Below are 21,073 nucleotides of genomic sequence, written 5' to 3'. Positions count from 1 at the left end.
TGAGCACGAGAGCGTAGAAAAGGGAAGAGCGCTGGGTTTTCAAAACATCTTCACACAGACCCAAGTACAGATAGACACACAGACACAAAGACACACACAACCAAAAACAAACCCGAGAAGTCTCGTGGACGTCGTGCATGCGAAGCACGCTACCAGTGTGGTGCCCATCGCCTCCACGTGTGCGGACATACACCATCGACTCCGAGGAGGCGCTCCTCATCTGTAGCTGCGGCAATCATGGAGGCAACCAAGTCAAACGCTGACAACAAACGCGGGACACCCTTATGGCATCTGTCACTATCATCCGCGCTGTCAAAGGCGGCCGACGCAACATTCCTATGCGTTTTCTTCTCTGCTGCGCCGTGGCCCGTGGCGGACTCCGCTGTCCTCACACTAAAGTGTTCATCATCCTTGTGGGACGGGCCCCCTGGTGTCATGTGCAGCCACTGCCTCTGCGTATCCTCCCGCTGACGGCGTAGCAAACGCAAAATGGATTCCCGCCCACTCCGTTCAACCTCGTCGCGCAGGACAAGCAGCGCGTCGTACGATAGCTTAAATCGGAGGGAGGTAGAGTCGAAACAGCGTGGCGGCGGAGGCATTGTGGCAACGTCAACAGCATTGCCCAGGGGTGAGGCTGTGGGGCGCTGCGCACTTCGACGCCCAGGGAGAACACGGAACGCCGAGCAAAGAGCGGTGGGGACCCAAGCCCTAGGGACATCGACAGAAGAACCTATCGGTTGTGATGTCTGGCGCACCCTCCTTGTCGCTGCAACGGCGGTTTTCTCACTGGCATGTGGTGAAGCAACTGCAGCGCCCAGCTCCACAGTTCCTTCGGCGATGGCAACGACGCTCGCCGCTCCCGAGATATCCGTACACGGCCACGCCGACAGCGGTGCCTCTATCGAGGGAGTGCGCGACGAGGGTGAAGCGGGGTTAGGTACGACCGCATGGGACGCAAACGCCGCCAAGGAGTCCACACCATAGGTGGAGATGCCCGTCAAATCCCGCGCGTACTGGAATATGTCGTGGAGTACAGAACTGGCGTGGTACTGGAAAGCGGCGTGAGGACTTTGGTTTGGGAGGCCAGCCACCAGCACAGGGGTCAAGCGGAACAGCGTTGCATCACGTGTCGGGAAGGGGGTCGTGGTGAGGGAGGCGATGTCCGCCGGGCAGGAAGCCGTTTCCTTCGCACGCACCTCGCCGCTGAACTGCGGTGGTGGCTGAAGGCAGTACCGCCCCAGCGCGTGCACTGCCACGTGCCCGTCGTAGGTATTTACAAGCACCGTGCCACACTCACGCTTTGGTATGTCGAGGAGGTACTCCACCACGCTCCACTCGGAGAGCTCCTTCGCATACGTGCGACGCGCGTCAAACCAATGACTGGCGTTGCCGCTGTCGGCGTTGAAGGCATCGCTCAAAGCGAGCCTGAAGCGAGCGCTCTCCTGGCGGAAAAGAGCCAGCCGACAAGCCTGCAACTCGCGCGCTGAGAGGTTAGGAGAACGCGCTGCAGTGATGGGCAGTCGGCGACCGTGGCATCCATTCTTCGAGTTGAGAACAGGGGTCGCTCCGGGCGCCAAAGGCGACAAAGAGGAAGACGTCGACGACTCCTTTGCCGGGGTCTCATCACTGGCCTCTGCGACAGCTGATGAGAGAGCCTCCAGGACACGGCGCAAGTGTGCCTCTGTGCGAGGCAACGTGGCCGCATACGCGTAGAGATCCTGCTGTAGGGCAAACGTCTCTTCTGGTGAGCGGAAAGGCTGTGGCGCTGGCAAAAACGAGGACGGAGCGGGCGACTTGGTCGCCGAGGTGTGTATTTCTGAAGCGTCAGTTTGCGCGAGTGGAGCCGCCGCTGCTGCTGCCGGCGGCGGCGGCGGTGGTCGTGGTCGTGCAGCGAGTAAGGCTTCAAGGAAGGCAATCAGTGGCCCTATGCTGCCGTCATCGTAGGCTGCAGCGGCTAGTTTGTCAAAGCGCTCCTCATTCGCGCGGCGCCGCAGGACGAGATCGCGGTACTTGCGTGAGTTCGTCAACGCAGCGGCGGCCTCGTCGGTTGGTGGTGCACTCACTGGATACCCGTAGGCCCAGTTGAACGGATAGGTGCTGTCCGCCGATAAGCCCGGGCGACGGCCCGTCACTGCGGCGATCTGCAAGGCGTCGAGATCAAGCGTGGGGTAGGTCGTCACCGCCTCTTGCGCCGCTAGCGCCATTTCCAGCGTGCGGAGGTGCACCGTGTAGTCGTCCATGAGGTGATACAGCGACGGCGGCGCGCTAGTGACGTTAGAAGACGTTGACAGCAGTTGTGCTGCAGTGCGGAGCGCCGCCGCAGAGCTGCTACTTGATGTATCAGCCACCAGCTCGACGCCGTGCCTCTGCCCCTGCGAGTAGCTCGGCTGCACCGTCGCCGCTATTGCCGCACCCAGAGGCGATGACGATCCGTGCTCCGGCAACATCGTCATATATGTCTCCAAGGAAAGAGGCAGCACAAAGGGTCGCTGGAGATGCCCTAAAGGGATGTAACCAATCAGTAGAGATGTGACCTGCTCCATCAAGGCGTACGGAATCACGTGCCGGTATGGAGCGGTGCGGCCCTCGGATGTTGCGGTGGTATTTGTTGCACCGGCCCCAGTCGAAGCACTAGCGCGCTTCTGCAGCCCACTCTGCGGCACGTCCAACAACGCCACCGCGTCGTGGAGGGGATCACACTCGCCAACAGCTTCCCTGGACGTCGTACTCGGCACCGGGGCTGCGTGACGGAAGCGACACATCAAACCATCCGACAGCATAACCACTATGACCTCCTCGCACCGGTGATGCGGAGCCGGGTTGGGAACTGCATACCTCCGAACGTGCATTATTGTGGGCACCGTGGCACGCGCAAAACAATCGACTGACGCGGGGGTGCCGCGCATGTTGCTGTGGCTCTCGGCAGTTGCTGCCGAGGCTCGCAAGTGAATCTCGGAGGTTCGAGGCTGCCCTGGCACTCCCCCGCCGTCTCCCTCCACTTGGGTAACGCGGCGTCCGGTCGCTCCTGTCACGGATGCAAAGGAGGATGAAGCCGCCCCGGGAGGTTGAATGCCCTCATGGCGGCCTCCAGCCGCCCTCTCCGAGTCGGCAACGCCACCTCTAACATGAGCTTTCCCGACCCTCGCCCCCTCGCGATTACCAGTGCTGACACGCCCACCTTTGCCACCGTCATCCACGGGTGCCACACCCGCTCCGAACACGCTAGGAAGCAGCCACAGCGGCGCAGGCAACGGGCAGAACCCGTCCAAACAAAGCTCCGTCTCTCCATGCATCACAGCGGCGTCATCCGTGTCCACGAAACCAGAGGCAACCCTCTTGTCGCCGGCGATCCCACGTAGCCTCGGTCCTTTTGGCGCCACGTCACGGCGTGGCCGTGACGTCGGTGCTCCCTCAGCTCCCCCCGACGGCGCAAGGGATGGGGGGTCGCTGCTCTCCCTCATCATCCTTGTCCCCAGGGATTCAGGCCCCTGTCGCGCTGTCACTGGAACCTGCCACAGCCCCTCTACAAAGTCACGCACCTGCATGGCCTCCTGGATGAGTCGCCGATGAGCAGGACTAGCGGCTGCCACGTCGGCAAGCAGCGATGAGCGCACCCCCCGCAACACCTCACCAGGTGGAGGCTCTAGCGGAGAAGCAAAGCGCTGCGACACCGGCCCCGTGTACGGCCCAGTGGCGCCAGCAAGCGGCGCAGCCTCTCTGTCGAAGATGCTGGAGCGGGCGGACAGCGATGGAGTCTCCAACGTCGTGCTGGAGTGTCTGCGCCTCTCTCTGTGTCGCACATCTGCGAAATCCGTGGCTGACACCGACGCCGCACGCAACGCAATCAGACCGGCATCGCTAGCGGCTTGCCCCGGCTCCCCCTGGTACTCCGACGGCGACGGTGCCTCGGTGGACGGCATGCTGCTGAGACAGCTGACTCCATCAACAGCGCCCTCGTTTCCCCACGCTTGCGCAGAGGCGTGGGAGTTCCTCGGCGGCTGTCGCTGCCCACCACCGTCCTTTCCTTCGCACAGAGCGCCAGAAAAGGTGCGGGGAGATGGGCGCGAGACTGTTACGGCTGCCCCCGCCGCCGCCGCCGCCGCCGCAGCAGCAGCAGCAGCCGTTTTTCCACTCGCCTCCGCGCTTTCGGCGGCTCTGTTATATTGGGAGTAGCCGGCTCGCTGTATAAACATAGTCTCGTATTCATGCTCAAACATGGCAACAAGGGGAAAAATCAGCTGGCGCAGCATGTCGCGTGACCGCACGCACATATCGCGGACTGCCGTGTAGAGGCTCCGATGACGGGTAGCAGCGGCGAGCAGGAAAGGTGCGACGGCTGCCCACTGCACGTACGAGGCAGCAGAAAAGTCGAGGCAGGCAAGCCCACCCTTCTGTTCGGTAACGGTGACTGTAGTGGTCAGCTTCGGCGGCGAGGTTGAGTATAAAGGTCGCACTGGTGTGTTGGTGCTGCCCTTGGCAGTCAGCGGGTCCGTGGCATTCTCTTCCCCCGTCCCCTCTGTCAACTGCGTGTCGTGCGCGCCCGCTTGAGGCTTCTGTGTGCATTGACTCACATCTGAGGACCGGGATGTAGTGAGCCTGCTACCGGTGCTGCCTCCGCTGCCACCACCACTATTACAATCCTCTGCGCCCCTTGCCACCTCCACCGCCACCTCTGCTGCGTCCTCCGCAATTTTGATGCCAACGCCCAACGAAGACGACTCCGGGGCCAATGGAGACAGGGGGAAAGACGGTAAACCTGGAAGCCCCCCCGCCGCTCCTGATGCTGTCGCCGTCGCTGTTGAGCGGGCTAGAGCAGCACGTGCGTCATCTTCGACAACAACCTCGCACATTGTTGCCAGGTGCAGTGCCTTCAAGACCATGTGAGCAGATGGCAACACCGTTCGAGCGTGCGCCGTGCGACGCAGCATGGTGGCGGGGAAGGGCCCGATACCGCGGCTAAAGACCGATTCTGATCGACTCCGCCACAGCTGTCCTGCAAGCTGTAAGCCTTGAATCGCCTTGGCTGACTGTGCAAGAAAGTTATTCTTTGTTTCATCATCATCTGTCGACTTCCACTCGGCGTGGATGGCCAAGCAAACGTCGAACAAAACTAGGCCAAACTCTCTCCACACAGATGGCACGTAGCTGGTGACCGCGACAGCGTGCTCAAGAAGGTAGTACTCCGCAAACATCGCCGTCTTTCCCGTCAGGCTCTCCATCGATTCGTTGCCCTCGCTACCAACATCCACTTCCTCCTTCGTTGCCGTCCCTGCCCCGTCACGCTTGGCGGGCTGCTCCTGCGGCGGTGAAAGGCGATTTCCCCTGAGGCAGCGGCTCTCCGTGGAGTCGCGACAGAGGCGCTCCCGAACACCCGAGTTGTGCTTCGCGGCTGCCGATGCCGGGCCGGGCCGGGTTGGGTACAATGGAAATGCAGCCGTGGTGGGAGAGCCACGCAGCTCGCGCGTCATGGATAAACTCAGCGGTGAAGAGGGCTCCGTGTCAAAGGCTTTTTCAGTCTCCACGGCATCCGCTTCTCCACCGTGAAGTGGCTTCTCGGCACCGATAGCGGAGGCGCGCGCGTTGGCCGGGTGCTGTACAGTGTTCGACATCAACGACCGCTCCGGACCAGACACCACTACAGTCCTCCCCGGTGAGCGCTGGGTTTCAGGCGGTGTATGATGCAACAACACGTCCGCCAGGCGACGCCGGCAGGCCAGAATTAGGAGCAATAGATCCACTTGGTACTGTGTCAGCGATGAACCGAGCTCCTGGGTGGTGAGCATGGCACCTAGTGGCGCCGCACCGCTCATCGCCTGCTCATTTCCCAACGGGGGCAACAAGGTCGCCTCGGCATAGATAGACGCCGTGAGCGAAGATATTGGCGGCACCGCTGTCACCGGGCGCGTCGCGTCACGGCGTGTCAGCCACAAGTCGTGCCTGAGCGCTGTTTGCACACAAGCGTGCACCTCGCACAGGTCCCCTTTGCTGGGCAAATTTCGAATGAGCCGACGCAGCATATCCAAGTCGAGCTGCTGCTTGAACTCCACCGCCACCGTCGTAAAAGAGCTCGCAACGGCAGGCAGGTGAGCGTAATGGTGCAACACCTGCACAGCGCGCATGGGCTGCCCTGCCTTCTCAAGCATCTCCCCCACAGCAAGGACATTGTCCAGCTGCCAGGCGACAGGCGCTATGGCACTGCGGACGGCGATGATCATGAAGCGCTGCAGAATGGTGGTGGTGGCTGATACGGGTCGGCAAGCAATGTTGCGCAGACGCCGCACCGTCGCCTCAGAGAAGAGCTTGCCGTTGATCTCTCGATCCAGGGCTAGCGACCCCGGGCCGGACCATCCCACCGATGCCCCACCGCTCTCTAAACCTGTCGACAGGGCGGCCGCCTCCTCCTGGGAGGTGGGCAGCTGCTCGAGTGCGTGCATGCCCTCCTCCAGCTCGGACAGCTGCTGAAATATGCTGCTCCACTCCAGTTTTACCCGATCGTTATTCGTGTGAAAAACAGCGTAGGAGTCACGCAGACCGCTGCGAAGAGCAGTCAAGGCTCGCCTCGCGCCGCTGTAATCGTGCGCCGCCACGAGCGCGGCGCCAGCAAATACCTCCATCTGCCAATGCAGGAGCGACTTGCGCGTGTGATCCATCGCCCCGTGCGCGGACGCGTTCGCCGTAGCGGACGCGCAATTAGATGAGAAGACACCCTCCGGGTATTGCTGCGGGCACCCTTCCTGTTCCACGTCTGCAGCCCACGATCGAAGGCTTTCTGACGGATGTGGCGACTCGTGGGAATCGGTCAGAGTCTCACCTGACTTGGACATTGGCGTCTGTGCGACGACTCGTGGCACGCCGGAAGTCCAGTGCAGCCCATCAGCGCTGTCGCAACCAAGGGCGTAGTGGACGGCTTCCTGAACGTAGTCCCAGCGAGCGAGCGCTTGGGCCGACATCATCACATAGCGGGCGGTGTCGGAACTCAATGCGCGCGAGTAAACCCCTGGGGCGTCCCGGCGCACCGCAGCAGAGTTACCGTTGCCTGTGGACGGCACACCGCAAGCGGCTCCTGGTAGAAGTGCGCTTTCCATTGATGCGGTCGCGTCAGCGATGCCGTTTCCCTTCACGGATTCCCAGAGCTGAAGCACTGACTCGAAGTCGTACAGGCATATGTAACAACGCATTGCCCCGACAATAAACTCTGAAGCCGCGGCGCTGGAGCAGTGGCGTGTCGGCATGCCCTTGAATGGAGGCGATGACCCTCCCTGCACACAATCGCCCTCTTCCGTCGTCGCACCGCCGGAGTCGTCACCGCGCTCGTTCATCTGCTGCGCCGCGTACAACCGCACATACTCAAGCGCAGCCGCACGGTAGAAGCCAAGCAACTCCAGCGCCGACGGAGGTAAAACCTCCGTGGCCATCGGCGATGATGACTCGGGGACCGCTGCCGCTGAGCGCGTAGCCTTGCTGCTGTGACGCCAGCGCACTGGCGAATCGTCTGCCGCCGTGTCCCTGGGAGGTATCCCTGACGCCGGTGCCGCTACTGCACGGAGCCACCGCTGGAAGCGTGGGTCTTGCACAAATAGCATCCGCTCCACCGCACTCGCTACATCGTCAGCAGCCGCCATGAGCAGCGCCGTACACTCCCAGGAAAAAGAGCGGGCCATGTCTTGTTCCAGGTACAGGATGCGCAGTGGGGGGTTGAGTGATCGATTCGCTAGGTCAGCCACAACACGATCTGGCAGCCAGACGTCTACGACTCGTGACACCACCTCGGGCGGGAAGAACTGGTGGCGGTAGAGGCGGAGGCCATGTGCCATGCAAGCCACTCCGGAGGCCACCTGCTGTGGCACAGGAGCGTGCGGGTCCGTGTGGTAGGTGTAGAAGTCGCGCAGCGCCTGAAGCCATGCGACGAGCCCCGCCACAGTACAGGACGGGAGCGCTGACAGGAGGGCTAAGGGCAGTAACTCCGAGTAGGAAAAGGCGATGTTGTGCTGACGCGCAAACGGTTCGCACGCTTGAACAGAATAGTCTTGACTGCATTGGAGCAAAAACAAGCAGAATTGCTCCCACCACGAGCGCCAGCCGTGCCCTGCGAGAGATCGATGAAGCTCGAAGTACGCGATAAGTGAGTTTTCGTGTGCAACCCCGCCGGCCTCATGTGCTGACGCGACAGCTGCGCATGCTTCTGACACCTCTCCCGCCACCCACGGCGACGTCGAATCGGGATCTGCTACTGCTTCACCCACCTTCTCATTGGCAGCCGCTGCGGAACCAGTTCCCCCGGACAACCGCATTGGGCATTCGTGGTGCATGTGCCCAATCATCAAAGATGATGCCGGAACGGCTCCTGCGTCGGTGCGCGTTTCTGTTTTCAGTGACGGGTATGCTGGACTTCTCGTGATAAAGCGGACTTGGCCGCGTGCATCGAACACGGTCCCGCCCGGACTGAAGCTCGTCTCGGAAAGGAGCGGTGGGCTCGTCTTCTGCGGATGCGGCAGTCGCACCACTTCAGTATCCTGGAGGGCATCCCCAGCGAAAGGGAAGACAGGGCCGCAGCAACCCTCACCAACAACAGATGGCGGCATCGTAGAAATGCTCAACGACGCCATACCGTCGGCACTGTCGGAGGCTGCAATGGGGGAAAAGCGCCCCCGGAAAGGCATCCCGCCAGGCCCCCTATGCGCCGTCTCAGCTGCACCCCCCTCATCGCCACTGGCAGGAGTCAATAGAGCAGGAGGAAGTCCGAGGAGGCCCGGACGGCGGTAAAGTGGGCCATTGGTGAAAGAGCCCACCGCAGGCACCTCCGCCGCGATTGTATGTATGGCGTCGGGCTGCTGGGTACGAATGACACTCGGTAGGGCAGTGCTGCTGATGGGATAGAGGCAGTGCGACTGCTCTCCTGAAAATGGCAGAGTGTGACGAGGTTGGAAATTCGGGCTTGTGGGTGGCGTCAAAGCCACCTCAGCACCGCTGCCTGCCGTGGCGTTCGCCCGCTGCACCACATCGCCTCTGCCGCCCCCGTTCATAGGCTCCACGTCTCCTGGCGTCCCTCTAGAGCCAGCTCTGGGCAAAGTGTGCAAATATTGGCCCTGAGAGCAGTTGTACACGACACCCTTGCGTATACGGCCATCGCCGCTGGCCCGTCCCTCTGCGACAACGGCGTCTCCGAAGAGACTACCAGGATAGAACGAAGAGCCGCTAGTGCTTGTGCTCCGGGGGCCAGAGAAAACCAAGACAGCCGAAGCACTCACGTAGTTTTCGGGGTCGCTACCGAACACGACACCACGCACCCCACCACTACCTCCGCCGATGTCAGCCCCCGCGACAACAGGAATGGGTCGGGTCGCCGCCGTGGCGATGTAGTGATGCGCCGTCAACGGGGGCGTGTCTGCGCCATTTGTGCTGGGTGCCGTGATGGTGTGTGTGAGGGAGTTGGGGTTGCAGAATGGTATTGAGGTGGCTGTCCGGGTCAACAATGGGTACCCCTGCTGCTGCGCCTGGTGGGAATACGGCTGTTGATAGCCGGTTGGGGGTGGTTGCGGCAGAGCACTACTATTGCTGCTGGTGGTGGTCCTCGTGAAGCGTGGGTTGTAGGAATTTGTCCAGATGCGCCCGCCAGAGTCTTGATCCTCTTCATTGTCTGAGCCCCGCACTGCCGTGTTCACATCAGCCGACCGCCGACCGTCACTGCTGCTGTCGAGGTGCTCCGTGCTGGGGTATACCGCCAAGGGACGCGCAAATGACATACCGCCCTTGTTGGTTCTGCAGACAGTGGCGGCGGCGGCGGTCAGGACCGAGCTAGACGAGGCCGCTGTGCTGTTTCGGGGAGCCCTTCGTCTCGATGCGCGTGCACCCAATGAACCAGCAAAGGCAATCGCAGCGGCAGAAGAGGCCACAGATGCGCCCTCTGCTCCCACGATGGTAGGCGCCGATGGGTCGTCTTCCCAACTGACGACGCGACTGCCCATGCCAGACGATCTCGACACCACGCCAGTGCCCTTGAGCGAGGCAGTGGTGTTCCTCTCCCCAGGTGTCATCACGGGAGGTGTTTGAGTGAGAAAAGAACTGCTGTTGCGGAGAATGACGTCCGCACTGCTCTCTTGTGCCAAAGGCACAGCGGCATCACATACGCCGCTGCCAGACATCGTGACCGAGCGCGCCGCAGCAGTGGGTGAAGTATCGCTCTCGGTGGCGATATCGCTGTACGAGCTTGTGGGGCCGACTCCTTGGCGATGACAACGCTGCTGCTGCTGCTCCTGCTGTTGCTGTTGCTGCTCCTGCTGCTGCTGTGCAGCCCCCTGAGCCGCCCCCTCTCCGTCGTGCGCAGAGCCGAGCGGCATACAGAGGTCGTAAAAGCTGGAGCAGACACAGCGCACGTACGCCACCGCGACGCTATCAGGGCCAAAACGATGTGCAACGTACGTGTGTAGCGTCGCCGCGAACGCGGGCGTCGAGGGTGGATGACGCCACGCGGCAGAGACGAGCAAACACCCGAGCAGATGCATTTCACCTTCTGTTTCCCAAGAAGTCTGCACCGCATGAAACGGGAAGAAGCGCCGCACCGTTGTGGCGCTGTCGGCGCTCTGCACCCACATGCGACTGATCGCAGCGTTTCTGAACCACAGCGCTTCATTCGCCGATCGTGGTGACGCGTTGAAGATGGCCAGAGAAGGAGAAGCACTAGACACACAGCCGCTGACGTGGGCCACGCCGTTCCCCTCATCGCATTGCTGCGCCTGCTGCACATACAGCTTCTCCCGTACCTCACATAGCCTCGCCTCCAGCTGCGCGCGCGCCGGTGCAGCCAGTGAGCACACACTGCCAGGCGGTGGGGTGGCGCTGCTGCTCGCCGTGCCCGTTAAGCAGAATTGGTCAGTGCTGACTTTTGATTGCGACTGCAGCGACGCAGAGTGCTCGCCCATGGCACCCAGCAAACGCTGCAGCGCCTCCTCGTGCACAGCACTCAGGGACTCTAAACGTGACAGGAGGTTCTTTACTAGCCTCATTGAGATGGTCGAGAGGTTGCAGTGCACCATGTATTCCAAGAGCGGAGTGCAGACACACGCGTTCAAGAAAGAGATCAGCTCCTCGTGTGGGTCAGCCATGAGATCAAAGACAGCCAGCGTCGTGGGGGAGACCGTGGCTGGCTTAGAACTGCGCAGCAGCAAGCGCGTTGATGCGTCCAACGTGGCGCCAGACTCCTTATCTAACCCACCGCCGTGCTTTGCACGACCGTCTGGTGGTGCGGCCGTTGCCGTCGGCAGTACACCGCGTCGCGCGGTCTCGCTGCGAGGCACATGTGACGACTTGAGGCACTCAGACAAGCTTAGTGCCACCAACCGCTTCCCCAGATGAGATACAAGCGGCTGCAACGATGTCAAGCACAGAGTCAAAGCTTGATAAACAAGCTTCAGTTGCTGCTCCCAGGACGCCACCTCGTCGCGGTCAGCACCTGCCGCATGGGGCAACGATACCACCGGTGTGTGCGTTTTCTCCGGCCCGCCGCTGATGTTGTCACCTGCATCGGCGGTGACGCTCCCATGTTGCGCCAGACTCGCACGGTCCGCCGGCGCGGATAAATTCTTCAATGTGCTGTGCGACGCTGCCGGGGCGTCCCCTCGCCCCCCTGCAAGGACAACACTTACGCCGGCGGCTGTGCTGGTTGCCGTAGCACCCATTGATGCGTTGGCAACAACGGGCACGCTACCTGGCGCTCCTTCGTGCGCACGGCGGTGCGTCACCACCAGTGTATCGTACTCCATCAGCGCCTCCAACAAGGACGACACCCACACGTCGCAGTCTTTCTGCAGCAAATCCGGTACCGCCCAACAGAGGGCATCGAGCACCTTGCAGCACTGTACAAGACCGCGTGACTGCAGCGTCTTCCAGCTGCGGCGCAGAAATACGTTCAGCAGTGGGTACATCGATCCGATACGGCGACCGGCCACAGAGACGAGGTCAAGTAATCTCCCCAGGAAGAGCTGCCGTATTGCCTCTGTGGAGTCGTTGGTTTGAGATCTCTCTGTGGGCCCCGCAGCAGCAGCAGCAGCAGCGGTGGTGGTGGTGGTGGTGGTTCTAGAGTGCGACTTGCGCGCAGATGTCCTATACGTTGTCGCAATGGAGCGAGACCGCGTCTGCCCCTTCTCAAGGAGGTCAATCACGAGCGTCAGCACCGTTGGCAAGTAGATCTCTAGATGATACACTGCCACGGTGTTGGTCAAGATGTTCATGATGGCGTCCAGACACGCGCACAGCCCCCCCTGTGTCTGGCTCATCGTTCCATTCATGTATTCGGAGGCGGTACGCATTAATGCGCGCAAGACCGCATCGCACCACGTACGCGCCATGAAGGGTGTAAAACGATCAGCCTTCTGCAATTGCGCGAGTGCCTGTGCCGCGCTGTCGGCCTTCTCGTCTCGTTCGAGCCATCGCGAACGCGCTGCCCTGCCCCGACCCAGCACGCCAGCCAAGGAGGATAGCAGCGGCAACGCGTATCGATTTCGTGGACGTCGTAGTAGCGCCGGTGGGCGCGGCGCCGCCTCTGCGTCCAACGGTTCAATGCTGCTGATCGTGGCCAACAACTGCAGCACAGCCATCGCAAACTCCGCCCGAACAGACGGTTTACGGTAGAGTAACGAGTGCAAGCACTCCTCCACCATCGGCAGGGTCTGTGGCGAAGAGTGCGGGGACCCAGTGAACTGCCGCAGCAAGCTTTGCAGCGCTTCTACCGTCGCTAGCAGGCGTGAGGTGTCGCCGTCATCGTCGATCAGCTGCTGCGCAACGAGGTCGAAAAAGGGTGCGAAGAGCGTCGACTGCTCCTCGGTGCTGTCCTCACGCAACGCAACAAGGAAGTGCAACGCCTGCAACACCGACCCCCGCGCCGACGACGTGCTACGCAGCACCGCTGACACAATCGCCAGCAGCTGTGGCAAGTAGAGATAGGTGGAGTGCTTTAACCGAGATGCGACCTGGGACAAAACAAAGAGCGCGTCCTCGTGAATGCACCTTGGAGATGATATGAGCAGGGGCGCTGACGCCGACTTACCACCCGCGGACGGTACTTCGAAGCGCTCGATGCTACTCATCAAGTCATCTGTGTATTGAGCCAAGACCTGGCGGAGACGGGGGAAGATGAAGGACGGGTTCAGAGGAGCCAAATCGCAGAGCAACTGAGCCGCCTTGCTACGGTTTGGCATGTGGCTGTCCCACAGCACCGTGAAGAGCTGGTGCACGGCCGGCTCATGTGGGTACAAGAAAGGATACGTCGCCGGTGATAGACTCTCAAGCGCACACTTCCGAACGAGTGGCTCTGGGTCACAGACAGCCAACTCCACCAAGTGGTGCACCACCTCCCGCAGGGCGTTCACGTGCGTGCACCCGTGATGCTGTACGGTAGGTATCGACATCGCTGACGACGACGTTGTGGCAGAAGACAGTGCCGCTGGCACTGCCACCACCGCCGGTGCCGTCGCTGCTGCTGGTGCTGCTCTCAGTCCGAAGACCGAGCAACAACGACTGCGAAAGCCCTCTGATACCCGAGAGGACGACCCATGAGACGACATGCAGACTCGCCCAGCCTGTGTTGTCGGTGGAGCACTAAGGGTAATGGGGCACTGCGACACAGCCGTCCTGCATGCGCCACCCTCGGTGTCGTTCTCACTGTGTGCGGTTGTGCGCGGATCTCGCACGGGTGCACGAGTCACAGCAGCCGTCACGCTACCTCGGAAAGAGGCTAGTGCTGTCGACGAGGCTGCAGCCATTCCACCTCCGCTGACAGCCGGTGCGACGGCCTGTCGATGCGAGGGAGTCTGTCCTGTCGTGTGCCAGCAGTCCGACAGCAACCAGTGCATACAGCATTGCACACACTCCAGCCGCATTTGCGCATCCGGATGCCGGAAGTACGGAAGACACACTTCAAGGAAGAACGAGGTGGCACCCTCCCAAGTGCTGTTGAAGAGACTCATAGCACGGAAGCATTGGTGCTTGATGAGACGCGTCTGCACCGCCTGCCGTTGCTGCGCGGCCCGCAGCGCTGGGGTACAGAGGTGCAGGGGCCCTAGGTCAGTTGGAAAAAAGGGGAGGAAGAGCTGAAGATTTAGCTGGCTCCTCCACATCGGATAGGCTGAGCTCCCTGCGGCCGCGGCAGCGGTGGTTAGCGTGGCGCCCCGCAAAGGCGACCATGGTAACGACCCATGGGACGCCGCCCCTACCGCAGCGGGCGTTGAGGAATACGTAGGCGATGCCACTACACCCCCAGTGGGCCCGATAGGCTTGCCAGCGATGGCCTCCTCCCCGCGAGTATTCCGTCGCTCCTCCTCGGGCAGCCTCGGCGGAGGCCCTTTACGGGAATGGCGCGACGGCCTCACTCTCTTCTCGACTGTCTTTCGCAGCGCCGTCGTAACAGGAGCATCGACGGCGCCGTAGTCGCCTTCGTCATCTTCATGAATGAGCCCGTCGTCCGGAGTTGACAACACAACAGCCATCGCACGTATTAGTTTGGACTGGCAGACGCGGGAGAGGGACGGGTACACGGCACCTATGCACAATGCGGTGGTGACGGATGCCATCGAAAAAGGCCGCCGCAATCCTAGCTGCGCTAGTCGCGCCACCAGTGGGTAGCACCGCTGCGCGCACGCGTCATCTGGCATATTCTGTGAGAGGAGGACCAACGCTGGCAACGCAATGCGCTGATACATGGTTCGAGACGTAAACAAACGCATTCGCTGGATAACCGCTTCACTCTCCACGGCAGCGGCATTGGCCGGGGATACAGACAACGGCTTATACTGCTGCTGCTGCGGCGGCGGCGGCGCCAGCGACTTCACTGCGGTTGCTTGGGTACCGATGCTACAGCACGCAGCCGCCGTCGCAGAGGAGAGAGGTACGGAAAGCCACAGCTGAGGCTCCTCGATGGCGGAGTTGTGCAGCAACAATGTGAAGTGGAGGAGAGGATATAGTTTCTCGCGTACGATGGTCTCGTACACAGCGGGATAGCGCTTCGCCAGAGTAATTATAAAAAGAATCGCGTTTAGCAGCTCTGTGCCGTCCACATGGGGGTTATCCTTCTCCTCCTCGCAGGCGGGCAAAGGTGGAGTGAATGGAGCCGAGGAGGGGGCGGCAGTGGCGGTGGCGGCGGTGGTGGCGGTGGCGGCGTTGGTGGCGGTGGCGGCGGGCGCTGCCGCACGTGGCGACGCTGCAAGTGACACAGCGCCGTTGAGGAGATCGTCCATGTGAGGATGGAGCGGCGTGGTCGAGGAAGGCACCGGGGTAGCTGAGGGGGGAGGTACCGTTACGTCTGCCCGTACGCCACCACGACCGTGGGCACCGAGGCTGCTGCTGCTGCTGATGCTGCTGCAATCACACACGCCCCGCGATACCGATTTTACTGCTTGAATGGCACGGTTCACGAGAACTTGCGTCGCCGCCGTCACGGTGCTGGCAGAGAATGCGTCCAAGTAGTACTGTGACAATAGTGGCACCAAGCTCGTGAGGAGGACCTCAACTTCCTTGGTCACTGCTACGCTGCTCGTGGGCCTCGCTGCCGCATTCACGTGGCCTGGCATGGGAGACGGGGTGGGAAGGCTGATAGCGTCCCAGCACGGATGAACGCAACGCTCCATCACCCGCGACGCAACCCACGAAGGCAGGAAAAAATCGAGGTGGGAAGTCGGCGTCTCAACTACACCAGCTGTCGCGGTACCAGGGGCGCGCACCTCACACGACTCCGCCCTCGACGTTGGGATGGCAGCGAGACGCTCACCTTGGGGTCTTGACGCCGCTGCTTGTGCTGTCACTCCCATTTTGCCCCGCGTATTCCCGCACGTGGAACTCATACGCTGCTGATGGGTTCCATCCGGCAGTGATGCAGCTGTCACTGCGGCCCGTGATGCGGTATGTGGTATGGCACAAGCCTCACGTGTAGAGCCACAATCGTTGTCGTGCACTGCGGCGTTCACCACGGTCCCCTGCTCCACTGGCGTCGACGATGTTGTCCTTGGCCTCAGCAATGGCGACAACGAAATTTGTGTAGCTGTCTCGGAGACCAGAGCCGGCGCGGCGGCCGGTACTTCGTTCCCTGTCACCTGAGTCGCTGCACCTGCAGCCGTCACGATGGGTGATGTCGCACCAGTTACCAGGGGAATGTACATGTTTGTCGCAGCGCTCTCCACACTGTGCCACTCAGGGTCCACATCAACGGTTGTGGATGCCAACAGCCTTGCCCGGCGGGGCGGCACCTCTGTGCAACGGGCAAACGTAGTCATCGGCGTTGATGTCAACGACGATGATGCCTTCGACTCCCCTCTCGGGTGCCCCCCAGTGACCCTGCTGGCAGCACCGACACCATTTGACATCGCCGTTGAGGCACCTGTCGCTAATGACGAGTGCGGCAGCGGGAACGCCTCGGCAGGAGAATCTCCACGGCAAGCTGAAAGGCCCAAGCCCTCAGCGTCACGGATGCTCTCCGGTGTCAAAAGTGGAAGGATGACACCCTCGGTGAGCGGGTCAGCGTTCCCCACGGCCGCTCCCTTTGACGCACGAACAAAATGCAGTGGCAGGGGTCCCTGGCCCAATGGTATGGTTGAGGCTTCCGCGGAGTTGGCAGCACGAGCGCGTTGATCCGTCGTAGCCGGCGCTGTCAAATTTTGCGACACCGGCTGCCTCACCTCGTCACAGGCAGTCTCGTCTGAATGACCGGCAATGCGCCACGCACACAAGAACGCACCCAGCGTGAGTGTCGAGGCTGCGACGGTGGCCTCCAATGTCTGCGGCCGGCCAGCAGCTTGGAGAGCGCGCGTCAGCGATAAAGTCCAGAGCGCGCATCGGCTGAACACAGCGCCATCGAGAGGAACGTTTCCCCACAGCGCGTCGCTGAACGCAGAGACCGACTCAGGGCCGAGTGTTGTTGCCGCGGCAGCCGAGAGGTTGAAGCTGCGTTGCTGCTGTCGACGCTGCGCCCATGACCCATGACGTAACAGTGGTGAAAGGGCTGCAGGAGACTGCCTGAGGCCGTGGAGCGGGGACGGGATGGTACCGCGACCGACGCCTGCCCTAGCGCTCATGACAGCAGCCCGCAGTAGAGCCTGGGGAGAGCGGGGGTGACTGCTCTGCATAAACCAGTGACTGTCTGCACCTGTGACGGCCGTGAAGGACGGTGCTGGTGGTGGCCCACCGCCCGTACATCGCATGACCGTGCTTGTCTGTTCAGACGAGTCGGCGCCAATGGACTCACAGAAAACGTCGTCTAGAACTTCAATTAACAGTGGCGGCGAGGGGCGTCGGTTGGCTGCCAAGCGGCGCGCCGACACTGCGCCCCCCGGGGGTTCCGAAGCGGACGGCCCTAAAGACCTCCCAGGCGCACCACTGAAAGCATCTCGGGCAGTGTCAACAGCCTTGGCCGCACTGCAGCGATTGGCAGCGGTGGCAGGGGTATCCAGCGCTGACGACCGTGACGACACCAATTCCCTATCGACCAGGCGCCGTGCAGCGCGCTTCACCGAGCCCCAGACCGACTTTGTGAGGGCGCGGTAAGAGACCGTTGGCAACTGTGGTGCCGGTGATGCGGATGTGGAGGCTCTCGTGGGCGGTGCTAAAGACTTGTTCTCGGTTGAGTCACAAAAAAGGGGGACAGACGCCGCCGTGTTCGCTGTGTCCATCAAAGATTCTTTTGCCACGGTTCGGGTCGGCCTACACGGAGATGGACTTCGAGGAGTTTCTGCTCTGGCCGCCCCGTCACCCGTCCCGCCGACACCGGCAGTGGCACCAGCAACCACCTCAGAAGTGCGGAGATGCAACGTTGCTGCGTCCCCATTCGCGCTCTTGCCGATGGTGTCAGTGGCGGGGGGGTAGATGGAGGGCGTGAAGGATGCACCTGTAGCAGCTGCGTTAGCGACACCGCGAGGACTTTGACGGCTTGCCTCAAGACCTCCACGATGGCCCACCTCCATCGAGGCCATGGCACCATCGTGGAGAGTAATGGAGGGTGAACAGAGCATAAGCTGTGGTTGTGGCTGCGGACCTGCAAAAAAGACGTTCACCGCGTTGGCAACAATGTTCTGCACTGGCAGCGTCATGTGCAGCTCCAGTGCGACTGTGAAGAGGTCCTGCATAGCATTGGCGGCGAGGTCCCGCAATACCCGTCGTGGTGGCCGCACGGTGTCGTCGATGGTGTAGAGCTCCATTAATATCAACCAGACCGCAAGCAGGAAGGTGGGCAGGCGGCTTCGCAGAAGAGATTGATGCTGCAAGAGCACCGCGGCTGTGGTACTGCCCATAGCACTATTCTCCATAGCAAATGCCAACACCGCTCTCAGCATGAGCAACCCAGACACATACTCGGCGTAGGTCCGCCCATGACAGAGGTATGTCTCCATCAACGCCAGAAGCTCTTCCGTCATGTGAGTGCAGTCTGCTGCCCCCGCCCCGACGCACGGTCTGTACAGAGAGCGCCACGCCTCCATTGCCAGCATGACGATGCCGAAGCGCGGGGACGGTAAAAACAAGCGAATCTGGTTGAAAAACGCCAATACGCGGTCGCCGTCTGCTATGCCAGAGAAACGGTAGGGGGCGGTGGCCATAATGAAGTGCAGCGCCACCTCCCGCTCACCACGCGCGATAAACGCTTGTATGGTATGATGCACGTGCTGCAGCAGCGCCACCCTAGTGGAAAGCCCTGTGCCTGGAGCTGTGTCGTACATTGCAGCCGACGTGGGAGTCACAGCTGACGCCGGTGACGAAGACCGCAGAGAAGAGACCCGCGCCCCCGCAGCAGCGCCTCGTTCTGTGGGACTGGTGGTCACGGTCGCTGCTGACGCCATCGCCGCTACCCCTCGTTCTTCCATCGCACGCGAGAAAAACGAGGGAAAGGCTGGCATGTCACGGCGCATGCCTCCGCCGCCAGTTAACCAAGTAGGGCTCACAGCCGGCGTGGCCGCCGCCGATGCTGCAGCGATGCTCCCGGAGAGACTCGTGGTGACGGGCAACATGCTGCAGCAACCCCCGGTGCCATAAAAGCTCATGCCGGTGTGTGTAATGGGATCACGATAACTGTCTGCAACGCTTCCTGGAGCCCTTGGAGTGGCTGCGGCTATGCCCACCGAGGATCCCTCGGAAAGTCGGCGGCAAGGGTGACCCACAGTCGCGCCGCCTCCGGTGTCACTGGCGCCACCACCGCCAACACTCGTCACCGCCTGACCATTTGTAACCTCAGCGCTGGAATTGGTTGCGCCGGTGCCTCCCTGCTGGTGGTCACGCTGTTGCTGCTGCGCACGCACTTCGGCCGCAATAGCGTCAAACCCAGCGCGATACCGCACTGGCAGCTGCTCATAAGACCGCTTCGCATAGTGCACAGGGACGGTACGGTAGTTCGCGAAGACGTTGTGGCGCAGAGCGAGATGGAGGCCCTCCACGTCGATTGGGGGCGACGCGGAGGCCACCGCGGTATCGTTGGCACCGGCATCGGCAGCGTGGTGGACCTCTGAGCTCTTTTCCTCCAGTTTCGATACCTCAGGGGTAACCCGGGATACGCCCTTGGTCGCGACGGAGGCGCCTGACCCAATGCCCTCAAGAGATCGACGCGACACTTTACTCGACTGCCGCGCGGCAGACTGGTCGTTCCCGGCCTTAACATCGGTGTCGATAAGTGAGCTCGCCGACGCCATTTGATACAACGAGGGGGCTGCTGCTGCCGCTGTAGAGACCTGCGAGTCTGTGACAACGCTTCCTGTGTTCGTCAAGCTAAATTTTCTTGTTGCAGCGGCCTCTTCATTGCTGCTTGAGCGAAGATGCGAGACAAGAGGCGGTGCAGGAAAGGCGCTAAGGCTCTGCGCAGACATCCTCATTCCGTTGCCGGCCACCACGCTGTCCATCGCACCCCAACTGGCACTACTTGGAGAACTGAACTTGGGAGCCGGTGCGCCGCGATGTCTTGGCATGTCCGGAGTACCACTGCTGGATCTCATGAGCGCGTGGAGAAATTTGCTTTGCTGCGCATGAAGCACGTAATCGCCTTGAACAGCAACCGCCTGATTTGGCCTCTCGGAAGGGACGACAGAGGGGCCGCCCGCTGCCGCATTGTGCTTGACAGCGTCGGCAGCGGACGCAACTTCGCTGAGGCGAGAACGATCCAGCAGCCCAGCAACGTAGCGCAGCGTCTCTTCACCTTCGAGAAAGTGAATCAACGGCTGCACAAGGAAGTCCCCGTCCGCCTCAGTTACCAGTGTGGCGATTGGGTCGGTGAAAGTGCAGTGCGGACCACCGCCTCGCCCGCCGACGCTGTCACCGCCACGTTTCCCGCTCGCCGCAGTCGAGACGCCGTCCTTGTGAGGGTCGGGGCCCACAGCGGTGCCAGTAGAAGCAAAGCGGTTGGACAGGACCCTCCCTGTCGGTGACATAGGTCCAGACGCGTTGCACGGAACGCCATAATGGCTGACAGCGGCAGTGGACGGAGAGGGGTACTGCGAGCTCACCATGGTTGCGGTCCCGCATGCCGCCTCCCTTCCGGTGACACCCGCCCCTGCGCTCATAAGCCAAGATCGTGATTCGGTACCCGGCGCTTGATACGAGTGCATTGCCACTTCGCTGACAAAGGCATCTGCCCCGATGCCCAAGCCCAACATCCGGGGTGAGGACGGGAAGGCGAAGCTGCTGTCCTCCAGCGCTCGTCTCGTCCTCGTCAGGGCCGCCCAACTTCGGGGCCCACCGCTGCTGCTGCACGGCGAAACGGAAAAAGTCGGTCGTCGCAAGGCGATCGGTGACGTAGGCGACAGAATCGGGGTCAAAGCTACTGTGGAGGAAGCGGCAGAAGATGGTCGCTGGGCTGCGGCCGTCGAGTGCACATGACCACCACCACCACTCACTCCGCCGCCGCCGCGGCGCAGAGACATCAGCCGCCTGGATCCGTCCAGTGGGCCGCCGGTGCTGCGATGAGAAGATGCTGCCCCCACTGCAAGCGCGGAGGAGCTCGTCAGTTCCTGCGCTGGCCGCGCGCTGACATACGGCGACTCATCTTGTGCTACTGGAATGCTGAAAAAGTGAGTCGTAATGTGCGCTAGGCTCGACGACATGATCGTGAGGAGAG

The 21,073-nt window shown here is 61.7% G+C and overlaps 1 protein-coding gene across 1 annotated transcript; it reads right to left on the bottom strand.

Annotated features, from left to right (window-relative positions):
• Positions 1–149: 149 nt before the first annotated feature.
• JKF63_05488 (uncharacterized protein) lies at positions 150–21,059 on the bottom strand (the record flags this gene model as incomplete). The annotated part of the gene is made up of 4 exons (XM_067901446.1): positions 150–17,647; positions 17,831–19,100; positions 19,131–19,469; positions 19,500–21,059. The coding sequence occupies 4 exons, from the start codon at positions 21,057–21,059 to the stop codon at positions 150–152; spliced, it is 20,667 nt and encodes a 6,888-aa protein (XP_067758121.1).
• Between the last annotated feature and the right edge of the window lie 14 nt (positions 21,060–21,073).

This window comes from Porcisia hertigi, chromosome 17 (genome assembly GCF_017918235.1).
Source record: "Porcisia hertigi strain C119 chromosome 17, whole genome shotgun sequence".
In the NCBI taxonomy this organism is placed as follows: domain Eukaryota; phylum Euglenozoa; class Kinetoplastea; order Trypanosomatida; family Trypanosomatidae; genus Porcisia; species Porcisia hertigi.
This window is presented reverse-complemented; position numbering and strand designations above follow the sequence as displayed.